We start from the raw sequence: 18,092 nt of genomic DNA, 5'->3' as shown, positions 1-18,092 counted from the left end.
CCCCCCCCCCCCCCACGGGACTCAGCGCCGTGCGACTTTCGTTAATGCGCCTGGCAATTAATACGGGACGAGAATCCCTCCTCGCGAAAGGACACCCTTGCGGGTTATATTATGCGCGAGCTTTCGCGAAAGTTTCGTCCGACTCTCTCATTTTGAATGCGCCCGCGAGAGGTCAGGTTCCCCTCTCGACAGATAATAATCGGCCGCGAATACTTGACGAATAATTTAATCCCGTGCGCAGGTGTTGCGCGCCGTGAAAGGGAATAAAAAACGCGCTTTATGGTGCCGCGCGCGCGCGCGCGCGCCCGCAGGCGGCATAAAAAGCGTGACGCAATTCACGAAACGGACGCATTGTTAAATTATTTGAAAGCGAGGAACGTCGCGGTGCCGTCGCGGCACCGCCCTCGCGCGAAGACGCGCACAATGCCGGTTAAAGAAGCGCGAAGAGAAGAGAGGGGGAAGGGGCGAGAAGAGAATGATAAAAATACTTTTTACGTAATCTCCATATCTCGCCTATGGTACTTCGTTGTTCATGCGGAAGATTCCGCTGTTGCTTATTGACAAAAGGCTAATTTTACGTCTTGCCCGCCGACGAGAACGCGCCTCGCTGCATTCGTTTCTCTTCTCTTCTTCGCCGGATCTAATCGATCGGGGATCTCCCTCGGGAAAAAGGGTAGAAAGGAAGGAAGATTGGAAGACGGCTTAACCCTTCGCGCGCTTTATACCCGCGAGATATTTGAAACTCCCCTTGAAACGTGCCCGCTGGAATTGAGAAAATATGGAAATGTCGGGGTGTTTCCAAATTCATTCAATCTTCCTTCGAAATATATTATCTAAATCCAAATATATTATTTATACACGCATAAACATCTCGAAATGACACATTTGACTGAAGCAATTTTTACATGTGTTGCCGATTTAGCCTACGTCATTTAAAACGTTCAGTCGTGTTAAATGACGTGATTTGAAATGGCAAGACACGTTTAAGAAGTGTGTAAGAAGAGCTAAAGGATTTGCAGTGTGTAGCCGTCTCTTATTTAATAACGCTTGGATTATCCGCTTCTAGCGATATTCGCGCGTAATAGTCGACGAGAAATCACTCGAGTATGACGTCTTTATTATTTACCACGTTCTTTAATTGGCACGTATCTCCGCGTTATTACGCTCGAATAACTTTTAGCGTCTCGAGAGGAGGAGTTGATGGATCATCGAGCCGCGACGCATTGCGGATCGCCCGCGGGTCCTACGTAAGCTGTAATTCGCCCGGCCGTTGTCGTTTCAATGACAATGATACTCTCCACCGTGCGATGCGCGATTACGACGATAATGAGATATCCGCGCGGTCCATTGTGCGATCGAATTGGCACGCGTCTCGCGCCGTCGTTTTATCGCCTATTAGCACCTTGTAAGTCGCGCGAGCGCGTCTCCGCGAGCACAATAGAGCGATACGGATTAAGGATGGTACGGTGCGGTGCCCGCCGGCTATTTGCGAATTAATGTCGTCGCTTTATGGCGACTCCGGGGTTGAACGTCGCGACCTCGCGAGAGTAATTGGACTCGCGAGCTGCCACTTAATCGTGAGTCATCGCGTGCCCTCTCGCTCACGGATTATTCGCGCCAGATAGAGAGAAAGAGAGAGAGAGAGATTATCTGCTCCGGATGAGAGAGCCACGCATCCGGAATGCGAATCGCGTCCCGGTGATAGACGCGGCCGTGCGCACAAATTACGGGTATTACGGGCCGCGATAATGACGTGTTAATACGACGTTAATGGCGCCCTTCGGTATCGATCGGCCGCCGATAGTACGGTTTCTGCGTCGATCGGTTCTCGCGCGTTGCGTTCTCATTAACGCAACATGATACTATTACCTACCCTCAATGGCGCCCCGTGGCCTGCGGGCGTTCTCGCGATTGGTGGTGGTGGTGAAACGCTCGGTGTGATCTGAGAAATGTCACGTCGAAAAGCGTCAGAGACGATAGGAAGCTGTGCGTCTAATGTGAAATTTTATATTGGGAAGTAGACCAGCGATTGACAGTCTGCACTGAGATAAACTTTTGTCAATTTAACAAGATTCCGGTACCCGCAACAAATCGTTTGTAGGTATGGGACAACATATAATCCCGTAGTGAGGAAAATAATTTGTACTTTTAATTCGCTGCTCTAACAAACACTTTTCGGTCTTGTCTTGGTAATAGTTTGTTAAAACAACGAATGATGATAAATGATTAGCTGTGCGTAACTGGCCGACCTGTTTATCTAACAGATCTTTAAACAACAAAAGAGCTTTTGCTCTGGTAACTAAGAGACTTTTTCTCTGTGTGATTGTCTTAAGCGACGCTGAGCTTTTTTGGCAGCGTCGCAGGCAACTAGGTTGACGTCCGATCCGTGACCGGTTGAATTATACCGACGTCGGAGCGAGTCGTTGCCTCCCTAAACCGTATCTCGCGACCCGCGTTACTCCGGGCGCACGGCCGTCGACGTATCGATGCGTGTCACAAAAATCGATGACGCCATCGCACGGGTAATAACCGCGAAAAATTGAGGGGCGGAGACACCGATGACGTTCGTGTTTGTTGTGAATGTCGGAAAGGCGAGAGTATTTCTGGCCGCGGTGAGTCATGGCCGCCCACGCAATCTCACGCACACAAGCTGCGATCACGAATCGCGACACGCCGAGGAGAGAGAGAGAGAGAGGGCGAGGAGCATGCACACGTAATTTCGCGCTCACCTTGCTGCACTCGCGCGTACGTGATGCGTGTGTAGCCTCGGGCGGGGCATTTTTTATAGAATTAAGCATTAAGCTCTCCGTATTTGCGCCCCGTATTTACCGCTAAATACGGTAATTTGATTCCGTGTTGTTTTATGCGTATCACGCGGGGACCCTAATCAAACTTTATCACGGGCACGAAATCGGACGACTGCAATTAACCGTAAAAGCGAGATATGAATGCGCGCTTGATGGGAAACGCGAGAATCAGCGTTTCATTCTGACAGGCAAGACGAGGTAATATAACGAATTTTTGTCGCGTCCTCGGATTTTCCGCCTCGTTCTTTCTCTCCCTCTCTCTCTCTCTCTCTCTTTCTTTCGGAATCGCTCGTTTAGGGGAGTTCGTCGAACTCCCGTCGACTTGCGTAGCGGTGCCATAAGTCGGTGCACTTAGCGGCGGTTAGATTCCCCAGGAAGATATTAAAAACAGCTGGGTCGCGGCCATACGGCCCGACGTGTCGCTTACAAGCGACGAATTTATCGTCGCCGCTGCGAATTTAAGTGCCACCCCGCTCGCGCGACGCTTCGTCGCCTTCGATAAATTGGCTCCGGCACTCCGAGGCGCGTTTAAAAAATTAGGCAGATAACGAGCACTCGCTTCCGTAGATTCGCGGGAGTTCGCGCAGAAAGCGTAAGCCTATCGATTATCATCCGCTTGTTTTCCTATCGGCCGCGAAAATCTGTAGAAATCTGGAGCAATGCCAGTAGCGCTTTATTTAAAGTTTCTCACCTTTTTTTTTCTAACGAAGCATTCCGAAGAGAGAAACATCGCTGCGAGATATTTTATTTGTGATATATTTGTGTTAATTAAGACACACGACATATTCCGATTGTGAAACATTTTACAAAGACATTTTACTCCCCATAGAGAATAATGTTAATAACGATAATATTAATATTTAATATGGCATTAAAACATCTCCATATATGAGCAAGAATATTATAATATTCTTAGGAGATTTTTAATCTTCAATTGGATGCAAGTAATACTTCATCAATACAAGGTACTTCAAATTAGGACTAAAAATCTTCCAAGGAGATTATAATATTCTTGTTTATACATGAAAATATCATTGATGTAAGATTAATTTTTTCACGTGTATATATTTATCGTTATCTTACAGAGATATCTCCCAGCTTCTCGCGCAATATTGTCACGAAAAAGAGATAACGCGCGCCCAAGTACCTCCTCTCGGCCACGATTTAGTACGCGATTATGCCGTTCAATCGCTCGTACGTGCGGTCGCAGATAGCGTGGCCAGTCATCGTCCCTCATCTCATTACAATAACGAATATAGCGTCCGTTAGCGTCCCGTGGATGTCGGGTGGAGTGATGTCGAGAGAAGCGAGGAGTATATTCGCGCGCGGCATAGTGGATGCTGCGGCATTACGTCACACCACGCCACGCCGGGCCGAGCCGCGCCGCGGTCACCAGATCAAAAGCAAACGAGGCCTCGAGCACCTCGAGGACAATAAGGCGTTGAGTACTCGTGGCCGCGACTCGATTCGCTAATTACCCGAAACAGCTTAAAGCGTCGTCCAAGAAAATACGTCGGCAATATCTGGGTCGGTCCAAAAATAACTCCGATACGTCCACCCGCTTCATCTCACCTCGCTCTCTTCGCTTCGCTTCGGTCGGCTCAATGAAACGCATCCTCGTCTCCTGCAGGCGTCTCCCCGTCTCTCTCTCTCTCTCTCTCTCGTTCGCTTCTTCGCTTCTTCTCGTTGTTTCTTCGTGTTCCTTTTTCGCTCTCCTCCTCCTCCTCCTCGTCCTCTTCGTCTTCCTCCTACCTCGGCTCTTTCGCGGCGATTAATTTGCGAGGCCGCTACTTCGGAGCGACTCGATAGCTCTTAAATCCGGCACCGGTGTCTGCGACGTAGGAGCTGCTTCTGGTAATGCACAACTCGACTCGACCATTTGTAATGACGCAATTCGTGATTATCCTTTACGAGGCTGCGATTATTTACGACCGCTGCTGCGGCACGGCGCGTTCCCCGTGAGCGTGAATTATACCGCGCATCGGGGCGAAAATTACTTAATTTCCGATGCTGCCGATAAGTCGCCTAAGAGCGCGCGCGTCGTCCGTTGTGTATTGCGCGATCGTCGAAATGCACGAGTGCGACGTATTAATCTCGTCGCTCCGACAATTTCTTGGCCGCCGCCTTGAGTTCGCGCGCCGTTCATGAGGAGGAAGTAAAGAACGGTCGATTAAGAGAAGCGCGCGTTCTACAAGCGTGGCATCATTAAAAGGGTTGCAAGACGCAAGCGCGGCACATACGCGTGAGGGAGCCTCACGAGGGAACGTCGCGAGGCTGACGCGCGAACGTTACTCATGAATCCTTCCTGAATTATGGCACCACTTTGTCCACCCGGGCAACTGTCTGTCTCTTGTAATAACCGCCGGTGCTTAAGCACACACCGTTCCCGAGAGAAGCGGAAAGAAGAAGCGCGCGCCGATGCGCTCGCGTGGCGAAATCCGCCTCTCTCCGCCAGTCGCGACGCTCTCTCCCGCTTTACTCCGTTTTTATCGTCGCCTCTCCGTGCCGCCTTTTTCACCGCGCCCTTTTTTCCGCCCGCTCTCATCCTCGCGTCGCCGTTTCGCGTTCCCGTCGCGCACCGGGGACGGATCGTTTTGCCGCAATTAGTTTTGCGGCCGGGGCGCGCCTCTAAATCCGGCAGCGATCGTAAATCCGCGCCGACACCGACCCGGAATTCGCGCTGCGAACGATGCACCGCGGAAAATTGGAGCGTATCACATCGCGGCGACCCTACCCGGTGGTCGGTGTCAAAAATCGCGACATGTCGCGCCGAAATCCTACGGCGATTTCGATCGTTCCGACTCGCGATCGCGCCTCTGTGTTGCGTCTGTGGAAGGGGGAATGAAAATCCTGTAGGGTTCAAGACTATAGACAAGACGAAATTTATATTAATCAAAGAAAGCGAAGTGGTGTGGTGCGAGATGCAGCAGAATTCGCACAAATTAAAATTTCTGCCGAGAGCCCCGGTGGCTTGTGCGAATAGATGACAGTAGTTTTGCACTTCGTGGAACGATATACGTTAGAAAAGAAAATAGTTTGCAAGAAGGCAGCGCTGTGTGCTATCGAAATTGTTCAAAATTCCGGAGCATTAGTTTCTTAATTTTACAATCAATATATCTAAAGTCACAATCTATAAATAAATCGAGCGTTACTTTATAATTTGTGCCGCGCTAGCACCGTTCAGCAACTCCGTCCTGCAATGTCGTGATTACGACAGCCAGTCGGGGGAATTTCGCAGGCCAGCGAGTCGGAATCCTCATAACGCGACGTACGTTCGGTCGTTGACGTGATGTCGCGCGTGGATAATAGACCTCTTGCATTCGAGAGGGCGGCTCGTGGGAAATTAATCTCAGCATTATATTGCCACGGCGACGTCTGGCTGCCGCTTTATTTCGGACTTTTGGCCCGACCTACCCGGTACAAGTATATCTGGCTACCGAAGGTGTATAGCACCTTCTTCTCGTGTTCTATAATCAACAATGCGATTCATCGCGAAACACGATGTCTTTCCGACTCGATTCTAGATTCAAAAATCTCAATCGAAGATATCCTTGTCGAACGTTCCCATTTGCCCAGCAGTATCCATTTCTGCGCACAGGTTGCGCGCATAGGTTTTCGCGGCTAGGTTTCGCGTTTAGGTTTTGCGTCTTTTTTTTTTAGGTTTCGCGTTTTTTAGGTTTGGCATTTTTTAGGTTTCGCGTTTTTTAGGTTTCGCATTTTTTAGCTTTTGTTTTTTTAAGTTTCGCGTTTTTTGTTTCTCAGTTAGGTTTCACGGTTATGTTGGGTTTCTATTCTATCAACCCTCGATTAACAAGATTGAGATGGATTCGACCGAATCCACATTCTAATGATTTTGCGTACGTGCTTGTTAACGTGGAACGTTATATTTCACTTCACATATTTTGCGATATGACTTATTTAATATCAAATATTTTATAACTTACTGTAAGAATAAAAAGTGCTTAATATCGAAAAATAATAAATAGTGAAATAATTGGAAAAACTGTAAAATGCTTCTACCGCTCAGACCCGACATACGTTTGACTGCATAAACCTTATTCGATGGTTAATAGCGTGCCTTGAAAGAAGCAATTCGATTTTCAACGACGATAACGCGACGCAATATCGTAAGCGTAAGGTGATGAAAAGTTAGAACTAAAAATTAGAGATAAAAGTAGAATTGAAAATTTGCTAAAAGTCGAAATTACCGAAAACAAACTACGAGACAAATTGTGGGTCGTTCTGTTCATCGTTTTATTCGGATATACGCGCGTCGAAACCGTTCCATCGGCGGCGAATCAAGATGTTATCGAGCGTTCGACGTGTATCTCGCGGCGATTGACTGACGTCCTCATAATTACAGGAAAGACGCGTGTCCCTCCACCAAATAAAATTAGTGCCGACCTGGCCGCGAGATATCGGAGGTATATCTTGTCGCACTTTCACACGCTCCTTTCTCACGCCCCCGCGCACGCCTTTCGTAACATCCACGTGGTCCATTCGTCGTATAGATTTTGACGGCCGCGGCCGATAACGCGTATGACGACTATGTAATTTCATCTCCCGCTATCACTGCGATAGATCGCCAAGAGCCGCCCGAGAATTCCGATCGACCGTCGAAACCGGTATAATTTCGGTGGGAGCTCACAAGATTCCGACGTTCTACGCAGACGAGAACAAGCTCTATCTCTGTTTGTGACACCGAAAGTAACGTCAATTACCAACCGCGTAAATATTAACCAGAATTGAACGGAATAATTATCTTGTTGATGCTCTCTGTTTCCGCGACGCCGGATAATTAAATTTCGTAACAGAAATATTTTAGATCTCCGATAGCTCGTATCGTGCGAGAAAATGTAAGTTTGAAAATACAACGCCATAAACAGCGCTGCGCGTTTAGATAAGCGCTGGTAGATAACGATATCGTGGCGGAATCGCCGCCCGTATATCATTCGTCCAAATTGGCGAAGTTGAAATTTCCGTGGTAAAACGCGCCCGTCGCGCGGAAATCGGGATAATCATCTGCCGAAATATAAGTCTAAATAAGGAACCGTACGTTTTGGATTGCGTTTTTATCTTTTATCCCGGAACATATACATCAAGCCGTTCAGAAAAAAAAAAACTCGCTCGGCGAGCCGCGCTAGCGATTCGCGACGCGTGGATTTAACAGCGACCGGGTGAGGGGATGAGTCGCGATCGTTACGAAAACACCCTCCGTACGGGCGGTTGCTGTCCGTTTGATTCACCGTTTCCTGCGATTCGTCGTATTTTTGTCCGCGCGTGCCTCCGCGTTTCTTTCGCTTCGTCTCCCCTCCCACACCTCGTCCTTTTTCCTCGCAACTCTCAACCCCTCCCGCTATCTACGACCCTGTCGTATTTTCTTACGCCTTCAACCCTTTCTTTTTGGTCCGCGGCGCTCGTCGTCGTCGTCGCTGCCGTCCCACATGCGCCGTCGCGAAGAAAACGCGCCGCATTTCGTACCCGCACGTGTGTGCGTGCTTTCGAAAGGGCGAAGGCACGCGCGTGGAGGTGAGCCTACGTAGGTTTAATGAGCGCTATTATGACCTAGTTGCACTCGACATCGCGCACATAAATCCCCGCGGCACATTAATCCTCGCGAGCCCCGGAGTGAACTCTCTCTCTTTCGCGAGTGGCACCGGCGAGGGCAGAGGCCCAGAGGCCGGAGAATTTATTAATCGCTTAAGAAAGAAAACGAAGCCCCTCGCGGAAGAAGGATGATCGCGTTCGGAAGTGACGAGCGCGGGCTGCCGCCGCGGCTCGAAAAAATTAAGAGATTCGCGCGGTCTTTTGCGCAACTCCTGCGCCTATAAATAAAGTGGACGAGCCGGGATTTTGAAAACATGTATCTGCACCGGGAGTGAGATACATTCGTATCGCGCGAATGCGTCTATCTACAGCCATAATTAACGTATCGTGTTATTAATCAATTGATTGATCGTTAGATGATATTTAATCGTTAATTATGGCGATTATCGATTGAGACGCGACGGTTACGCGACACCTTTGGTATTCCCGGTAGATTCACTCCCAAAACGGAATAGATCTCTATCTATTTGTCTACCTGGTCGGCCTCTCTCGCGTATTCCTACGAATTTAATTAGGATTTTCTCTCTCTCTCTCTCTCTCTCTCTCTCTCTCTTTCGTGCGCCTGTCGTGAACCGGACTTTACCTCCTTCGAAAGCGCGTCCCCGGCATACCGCGAAGATACACGACGTACAAAGGCATGGCGCGTGATCGTGTAAGAAAAAGAAAAGAACAGAAGAGGAAAGGGAACGAGCGCGCGAAGAAATACAAGAAAAGGTGAAAAATAAATCCACGTTGCTGCGCGCTTGCTCGCTCGCTCGCTCACTCACACCTCTCCTCGTATCTTTATCTCTCGTCATCGCTTTCTCCCGGGCGTGATTTACGCCCGGGTTGTCTTCCTTAATTAGGTTAAGGCTCTTTGGTCCTGCTGCTCGGCCGAGAGCAGGACCAATGGCGAGAAGGATGGCAGGTAGCTTCCGATTCACCCGCGAAATTCACTCTGCTTAGCGCGAGAAACGTCTGCGACTTGCTCTCGCTCCGACCAAGAGAGAGAGAGAGAGAGAGAGAGAGAAATTTTTCAGCCGGTGTAACTCCTGATAATAAGGAGTGATATAACAATCTCTTCTAATACTATGAAGCTGAGTCTGACTGCTGCGTTCTTATAGTTCGATAATAAGCTAGATTGTAGTGCACGCATTGCTTTTGTTCTGCGGTAATATAAAAAGAACTGTGCAGCAATAGTCAAGATGAAGAAATGTGAGAGAAATAACTAATCTTGAAGTATTTTAGGAAGCAAATTTCTGCAGAGCTGGTAGAGTTTCGAGAGAGAAAGAAAATAAGGGAGAAAAAAGAGAGACTTACAGATAAGTTTCACGTGGCGCGCCTAATTAATCGCCTTTCGTTAGTCGCTTCTCGCCGGCGGTTATTACGCTTGATCGGTAGCTTTGTCCGCGCCTCGCTCCCTCGCTCCTCCTCTCTCGACGAGAGAGAGACGGATAGGGAGAGAGAACGAGAGACGCGCTTAACGAAGCGCGACACGGTAACCGACGACGGCTCAAGTAGTAACCGCCTTCTGCGCCTCGGTTGGTCAGCCGTTGCGTACTCGCAGCCACCGAAGGCCGTTCTAGGCCGTTTGGTAGCAACCGTTAGGCAATGCTTCTTGCACCGGTTACCTTAAGCGTGCGCCTGAGCGCGCCCGTTGTCCTTGCGCGAAGATTCGAGCCGCCGTGTGTGTGTCGTGCGCCTCTTCGAAAAGCGACCACGTCGACGTAATCGCCGTTGACCCGTGAGATATGGTCGCGTTCGTGATATAAAGAGTTATTTTCCTCCCTTTCTCGCGTGAAGCCTCGAGAGAGAGAGAGAGAGCCTCTTCGAACGTTCGCAACGAAGGACCAAAAAGTACTCGGCCTGGTGTACTCGGAAATGCCATCGACGGCGTCATCGTCGCGATCCCGCGAAATGTTCGCTCGCGCAGTTGCGAATCGCATTTTTCTCAGGCGCTTTGTGTGATACGGCCGACGCCATCACCTTTACGACGCATTAGGTCGTAACTCGCGGCGACACTTCGCCCGGCCTGATTTACGCCGTACGGCTGGGCGTTTATTAATTCGCGAGCTGGCCGCGCCAGCGAGCCGCGATTTAATAAAAGAGCGTCGACGCGTTATTTCGCGTTAACGTGAAACCTCTGTAGCGCGTGTGTAGCGCGCCTGTAACGCGGAATAAAAGGCGGCGGCGGCGGAGAGGAGGAGGCGGGCGAGCCGGCGGGCCGTTGCTCGCGAGGGAAACTTCGGAATTTATTAACTTGTAAGGTACGTTCTTGCGCCTGCAACACAGCCACCCAGAACTCAATAAAATGTACTTTCGTTACTTTCTCGCGGTCTCTTTTTCCTCCCTGTTCTCCACGCCGTGGCGCACGCTCGTTTATTTGTTGGCCGCGCGATAAAACTTCCTCTCCTCTCCCTCGGTTCCGTTTCTTTTTCCCCGTCTCGACGTCTCTCGCCCCCTCCCCCTATGTCCCTCCCGCCGTCTTTTCATTTAAACTGTCCGCCGGTCGTAAGAAATAATGCTGGAAAAAGTCGCTGCTCGCCTCAGTTACGAGATACCCTTTTTAACGATCGCACTTAACCGCGCCTCTTGACGCTGACGTACGATGTACACAATATTCGCGATTGCAAACGGGGAATTAAGCCCGATATAAATGCAGTCCCTTTGCTGGGGCTCCAATCGGAGGTATATACGCACCGTGTACGTTTCCCCGAGCTTTACACCGCTCGTATTGCGAAGGGATCCCTCGTCTTACTCTTCTCTCTCTCTCTTTCCTTTTTTTCCAATTCTCGCGCACGAAGCGCAGGGGCGCGCGCAAAAAATCCAGTCGGTCAACTGACGATCGGATACAACGATTATCGCATTTGCTTATCGTAATCGACGATGTTCGTCGTAAGAGCGACGGATATGCGGAGGCCTAAACGCGATCGTTCGCGAGCGGATTACGTAAGTCCGCGCCGGTCACGGCGCGGACGAAGGTGGTCGCGGCTGCAGCAGGTTTGGCCATCGTCGCTCTTGCGGATTCTTCTTCTTATTCCCCGCGACGTTAAGAACGCAAACCGAGCGTGGTAATAGCGGCGGGAGGTGTTTTTCGCGATTCCGTGCCGTTATAGGCGAACAGCGGCACGGTCTATGGTCAACTATAAAGGCCATCTGTTCGCTTTTAGAGTCTCCTTTATATCGGCCCGGTGACGTCACTCCCGCCGGCAAGATAAACCGAGAGACGGACGCCCACTCGCCACCGTCGTGTAACACCTTGCTCTCCCCTTTGTCTTCGCCTACCTCGCCGTCCGTGGTCGTGGTGCTTTCGCCGCGAGTCCGTCGAATTCAACGAGCCGCATTGACTGACGCGCGTGTTATACGGCGGGACTTTAACGAGTGTTCGTCTAATCGTCGTGAACCGAGTTTCGAGGAAAGTCCCGCGCGACTGGCCGGTACTTTTGGCACGGTTATTACCGCGAACGTCATTGTCGTCCGTAAATCATTGGCCGTGCTCGTTTCCATACGTACGAACGTCGCGTCGTCGTGACACCGCGTGGTACTCCGCGAGAGAGAAGGGGGCTCGTCTCGTCGCTGACGATCGACCGGATCAGCTTGCTCCTAGAAAAGATCGTTAGATCGTTGCTCCGTTTACGCGTTGCTCCTTTTCCGTGCCGTCGCGCTCGTACGATGACCGCTCCATCGGATAAGCCCGTCGAGAATAGAGGACCGTCATCTCTCTCTCTCTCTCTGTCAAGAATTCTTCTAGATCTTACTCTATGTATTTTGCAATCGTATATCGAAATACAGACGCGTTTGTCTGTAGCATCGTACATATAATTATGCACTGGAAATAGACCGTCAGCTTATATCAAGTACATTGTCGAGCTTGCAAGGAAATGTATGAAAATTCCATCTCGTACATATGAAATATATACGTTAGTGTATATACGAGATATTATTTGCGTATTATGGAGTATGTATGTATATACAGCAAATATCAATGGTGGCTGTTCATATCGGTCGCCAGTGATTTTTCGGCGACGGTGTCGTCGTCGGGGATTGTTTGCGATCTCATAAGCAAGGCGCGAGGTTTCGTAAGGCGGCGTTAACGCCTTCTAGCGAGGATCGATCGAGCCAGCCTGGTCGCACGTTTGGCACGGCGCCAGGCAGGCGTCCCGACGCTTTCCGAGATGGTGGACCGAGTCCGGCCGAAGGCAGCGTCCCGGCGTCAGCGTCGGCGTCGGCGTCGGGCGTCCGTCAGTGCGCGTGTGACATGGCTGCGAGGCGTTACGGCGACTTAGACGCCCTCCACCTCGCGATGTGAACACACCCGCGACACTACCCTCGCCTACGTCGATCTCGCCACGATCCCCGTACGCGCGCGCGACTCCCCAGACGCAGCGGCTATCGATACACCCGGCCCACGGAAATGAGTCAGGATTGCCGAGCGCCGCGAAAGATCGTAGCTCGTGCAAGCTCGTCGACGCGATCCATGCAGCTCGTGTGATCACCGTCTACGTCGGAATCGGCAAGAAGGAAGGAATCGCTCGTTACGTCACGACGCTGTCGTCGCCGGAGGTGCATCCTGGCGCACCCCCTCGCCGGTAGTTCCGCAAGTTCCGAGCCGCCCGCGTTGAAGGGACCGAAGGGGACGGTCGTCCGCGCGAATCTCGTAATTCCGGGACCTCGCGACTCGAGCAATCGTCATGCCGGCTCTCTGATCGCCGGACGTCACGGCGATCGCGCGCCGGGAGATCGAGACGCGTGGACAGGAACAGCGGGACGATGTGAAAGAGGAGAGAAAGTGCGAGGTGACCCGAAGCGAGATGACGAGTCGGAGGGTTGATCTCTGAAGCTCGTCGCGAGAGCCGCGAGTGCGTGCGTGCCTTATCTCGCGAAGCGCAACGTATCATTCCCAGACAGAGACCGATAGACAGATAGACGAAGCTGCATTCCCTGTAATCTCCAGACCGCGAAAACTGCGGCCGACTGTTTCCGGATGATTGTACATATAAATGTTCGCACGGAGAGAGAGCGCGCGCCATCGGTGCGCCATTCCTAATCGGACGTTGCTCGCTCAAGCTACGCGCGAAGTTTCACATATCGCACTCTCTCTCTCTCTCTCTCTCTCTCTCTCGTTTGGTGTCTGAGCGGAGCTGAAATAAATTATTAACAGAGAAAAAGAGAGAGAGAGAGAGAGCCGGACTCGCGCACGACGCGAATCTATCCGGAAATTCGAACGCGCGAAACTATTCCGTGTTTCTTTCCGATTCGTAGCTCCACGTTCCTCGGCTGAGAGAGCGCTCGATGGACGATGAGGCGATCTTGAGCGAGAACCCTCGGGATCCACGGTCCCACACGCTCGATGAGCCACGCGGACGGTGCGAGTGACAGAGTGGCCGGGGGGCTGGGCGTCGAGACGATTTCGGGGGTCTGACTAGGGGGTGTAGCACATTGACACGGCGCGCCGTCGCGGCGCTCGCGAAAAGTGCAGAGAACGAGGGCGGGAGAGGGAGGCAGAGGGGAGTGGGTGCATGTGAATGTGCGCACACGTGCGTGTCTCTGTGCGAAGTGCATAAACCGACGATGGGATATCGGTGAGATCACGAGGTCACCGCAGAATGCCTGAGCCGAGGGCAAAGCGCTGTAAACACTGTGACGGTACGCCACGTCGACGAGTGTGTGTGTGTGTTGCGCTCCTCCTCGCTGTGTGACCGGCCCCTTAACACACGCACCAATGGCTACGACTAACATCTGCTGTTGACTAATAAAGAGCCTTGCGAGTCCCAGCCGACTGTGTGTGCGCCGTTTCAGATTTCCCATTAACCCCCCTCATCGTCGCGGAGTATCCGAGCAACGAGAGACGGACGATCCGTCCGGTCCCGCTGGGTCCGCGCGCCAACTCCACGACGGAGGTGAGACGAGTGTGCGGCGAGTTACCTGCCGAATGTAGGCGCGAGTAACGAGTGCTGCTACTTGACTCGCCTCCGAACGCGGCTCCGTCATTAAGAGTCACGTCGCGTGCCGATACGTCGTCGTGTATCGAAAGCGAGATCTCGCGCGATCGCATGACGCGTCCCGACACGCTCAGGATCGATTTTCTCGTTTTAACTCGCCGGAGCGTAATGAAGTTCTCCGGGAGCGACGAATTAATTAGGACGAGGGGCGATTCATTCGCGGGCCGTTCGCCCCGATGAGCGGGCTAACTCGACGAGGCGACTTCGCGCACGTCCGAAGTTTACTTCGAAGTCGCCCGCCACGGCGGGACTTTTCGCGAAACACGCGGCTTCTTAACTGGGATAAGACTATTTTATTTGTGGGTCATTTATTCCACGACCGCGGCCGGACATTTGGACCGGGGCTTGAGGCAGACCGAGACGAATGCGCAAAGCGCATTCCGGATCGGCCGGCGACCACGTCCAACTGCACACCTCCTCCTCCCTTCCCCTCGCCTCTCCGCGCGCGTCGCTCACCGCCGCGTTCTCCTCCTCGGGCTTTTTCTCTCCAACCCTCTCGCCCGGCCGTCTTGCTGCTTTCCTCTTCTCTCCTTACCTCTCGCGCTCTGCTCCGCCATAGTATTTTTACCCACGGTTGTTCACCCTCTTATCTGTAAGTGCGGTTGACGGTTATCCGGCCGGATCAGCCGTCGATTTACGCGCGATCCGCGACCTGCGACGCCTAGTCGACGAAATATCCCGCGAGATTCACTCCGAGACGAAATTTTAGACCCGCGTTAAGTCTAGTTTAGTTCTACATTAAGTCTTCAAAGCTTTTCTGTTATACTTTCTTGATGTTACAAATGCTATTGCCGTTTTCTTCACTTGAATATTCAGGCTTGCTTTTCTGTTTTCTGATTAACTTGCGGTTTAGATTCAATAATGAATAATAATTAGACTGATAATAATACGAAAATTGTGTTTTTCTATTCACGCTTAATCATTAAATTCATGGCTTTGTAGTGGTTAAAATTGAACGATACTAACTATTGAATAAATAAACAATTTTTACATTATCATCAGGTTATGCCTGAGCCACAAGTTAACCAGAAAATGAAAGACCTGGTCTTAATGTAGAATTAAAAATTTCGACTCGGGACCGACGAAAGAGGGTCGGTCGTCTAGGAGTTCGGAGGAAGGAGCAGCGGCTATTTTAAAAATCGTATTCAGAAGCAGGATCTCTCGGTAGCGGACGCGGGTTTATTTGAATTTCTTTCGCGATTAAATCCCTCTTGTAAACACACCGCGTCCGTGCAAGTGTGCTAACGATCACTCCGGTTCCCAGTATTGACCTACTTTACTTTGTTCAACAATTTCATGCCGGACGTTCGCTTTCTTTACTGCCGCATCAGTCGGTGCCTTTGTAAACACCTTCGTCGTCGTGAAGTACAGAGCCAGATTCTGGCTCGGTAAGTGCCGAAGTGGCGGAAATTCTCTATGCATTCTTCCGTTCTCGCGTGGTCGTCGTTCCCCTGCAGCCGGCAGGGAGCGACAACACGCGGACGCCGTTTCCTACGAAGACAAACCTCCTCCTCGCGGATGACAAATGAAGTCGGCGCGCGTATTTCCGTGGGCGCTACGACGTGCTAATTATACATCGGATTTTACGCGAAGTGAATCCGACGGGATCGAACCTGAGTCAGAAAGCTTTTTAGCCCGCCACGATGATGCGTGGTGTTTGAAAAAGCGGAAATTCCTTTTCGTTCTTCTTTCACCGGGTAGCGCGTTCTTAATGAACGCGTCCGCGCCTTCAAGCATTCTTCGAGCCGCCTGCCTCGTTAGATTTCGGAGATCAAACGGAACACAAATCTTGGTCGCGCGTGAAATCGAACATTCCGATCCGATTCACAGATTGAATATTTGATTCCGGAAATTGGAAGTAAATTCGGGAAGGAATTTCTCGCGTATGCACGTTGTGCAACCTCGCGACAATCTCGGCATCCTGAAACGCGCGCGGGGGTTTCCATGGATTTATTTAACTTTCGTTCGCGGAATGCACGTCGAAAGTCTTACGTCAGTATCCCATGAGTATAAAGCAAACGAGAGCCGGGCCTCTGCGCGAATATATAGAAACGATGATGCGATCTCGCTTGAAAAAGTTGAAGGTTGCGTGCTTGAGTTTTGTCTCATCGCGTACGCGAGTAATATATCGTCCATTTGCATCCAGCTTCTCTCTCGTATTTTCGAGAGAAACGATAACCGCGCGAGACGAGGAGAACAACGAAGTTTTATTCTCCCTCCGTTTCTCTCTCTCTCTCTCTCTCTTTCTCGCAAACTTCTCCTTCGTCTTCCTTTTCTCTTTTTCGTCTCCTTTTCTTCTCCTTCTCTTTTTTATTTTCACGTCGTTTGATCGCGAAGCGTTACATAACGCGAAGCTTATTTCTATACTTCTTTTCACGCGATGATCACCGAGTCCGCGGTCAATAAGTATAAAATCGTCGGCGCGCGTGGGCGTTGACAATCGTATGACCGCAGGGAGGATCGTTCGCCGAGTGGAGACGATCGATAAATCTCGATCTAAATTTATCTTCCTCACGGGAACGTGTTTCGCGCGGCTCGTAATCGTTCGCGCTGCTTTTTTCGATTTACGGCCGGCGGCTTCCAGCTATACGGTTTTACAGCTTCGCTTCGTTGCGTAAACGCACGTTATTTCGCTTGCTGTATACCCGTAACTTCGCGACGATTATTCATTCGCGTCTCTAGTGCTCTGGGAAAGACAGGGGACGCACAGAAGAGAGAGAGAGAGAAAGAGAGCATCTCCCCGCGTGGTATATGGTCCGAGATTTTTGGACGACTTCGGCGGGCTCCATTTCGCAACGACGATGACGACGGCGACGACGACGGCATAAAAGTGATTCGTAGGTACGCGAATGGCTCATAAACATAGAGCCGAACAGCTGTCGATGGAAAACACGGGTTAAATTTAAGCCTGACTACGTTGGATATCCGGCCGGTCTTGACAATAGGTCGGGGCACAGATTCATTCGGTTCGGGCGCGAGCGAAATGCCCGAGCGAGAAGCGCGATCGTGCGTTCGTGCATGCGTTCGAATGCGTGATCGCAACAGATGTGATTAATCGTTTCCTCTGAAAACCGTTCTCTGGTCGCGCGCGCGCGCGCGCAGCAGTCAATAGCGAGGCGTGGAAAGAATGCCGCGTACAAATATTATGGGAATAGGTCTGAGAATTTCGGGACAACCGGCGTGGTCGCCCACGCTCAGCATGCGTAAATTAAATGGCTTTTAAAGAGCAACTCTTTCGAGCGACTGGGTTTACTGTGTAAACGTTGTAAATTTAGGCGGGCCTAGGCGAGGGTGAGAACGTGAACGTGCGCCAACAGGTGGGTCGTACGTCATTTTTGTCCAGTCGTCGTCGTTACCGTCGCCCCAACTTTTCCCTCGCATTTTTTTCTTACGTATCAAGTAAGAAGACACTGTGAGCGAGGTGGTCGTTCGTCAGACACCTTAGTAGAAATTGAACCTAGCGGGTGTCTAGCCAACGAGGTAGTAAATTTGTTTCTAACATCGCTAGCCAATAATGTAACGCGCTCACTAGTCGCTACGATAATGGCTAGATAAAGAAGCCAGCTGATGGTGAAACAAAAGAAATTATTTATGAGACAGAAAATCATAACTAGTTGGCACGCAGTAATGTAACGCTCATTTCTGCTTTAAAAAAATTTTTCTCGAAATAACGAACACTCAATTTTCATTTGTTATT

At 50.7% G+C, this 18,092-nt stretch overlaps 1 protein-coding gene across 5 annotated transcripts in view; it reads left to right on the top strand.

The window, feature by feature from the left end:
- LOC106751606 (MKL/myocardin-like protein 2) overlaps positions 1–18,092 on the top strand; it is a 275,296-nt gene that overhangs the window by 49,344 nt on the left and 207,860 nt on the right. Inside the window, exons 1-2 of one of the 5 annotated variants that reach the window (XM_014632549.1) lie at positions 12,626–12,982; positions 13,656–14,039. The exons of 1 other annotated variant lie outside the window; for it this stretch is intronic. In XM_014632549.1, coding sequence (XP_014488035.1) covers positions 14,000–14,039 — 40 coding nt within the window. In that variant the 5' untranslated portion in view covers positions 12,626–12,982; positions 13,656–13,999. Of the gene's footprint in view, positions 1–12,625; positions 14,040–18,092 lie in introns of those variants that run through there. 3 more of the 5 variants (XM_014632548.1, XM_014632547.1, XM_014632546.1) reach the window with 3 other exon arrangements.

The sequence above is a fragment of the Dinoponera quadriceps genome, unplaced genomic scaffold (assembly GCF_001313825.1).
Source record: "Dinoponera quadriceps isolate SergipeBrazil2010 unplaced genomic scaffold, ASM131382v1 scaffold386, whole genome shotgun sequence".
Lineage (NCBI taxonomy): Eukaryota > Metazoa > Arthropoda > Insecta > Hymenoptera > Formicidae > Dinoponera > Dinoponera quadriceps.
Note: the sequence above shows the minus strand (reverse complement) of the source record. Positions and strands in the feature narration are given on the sequence as shown.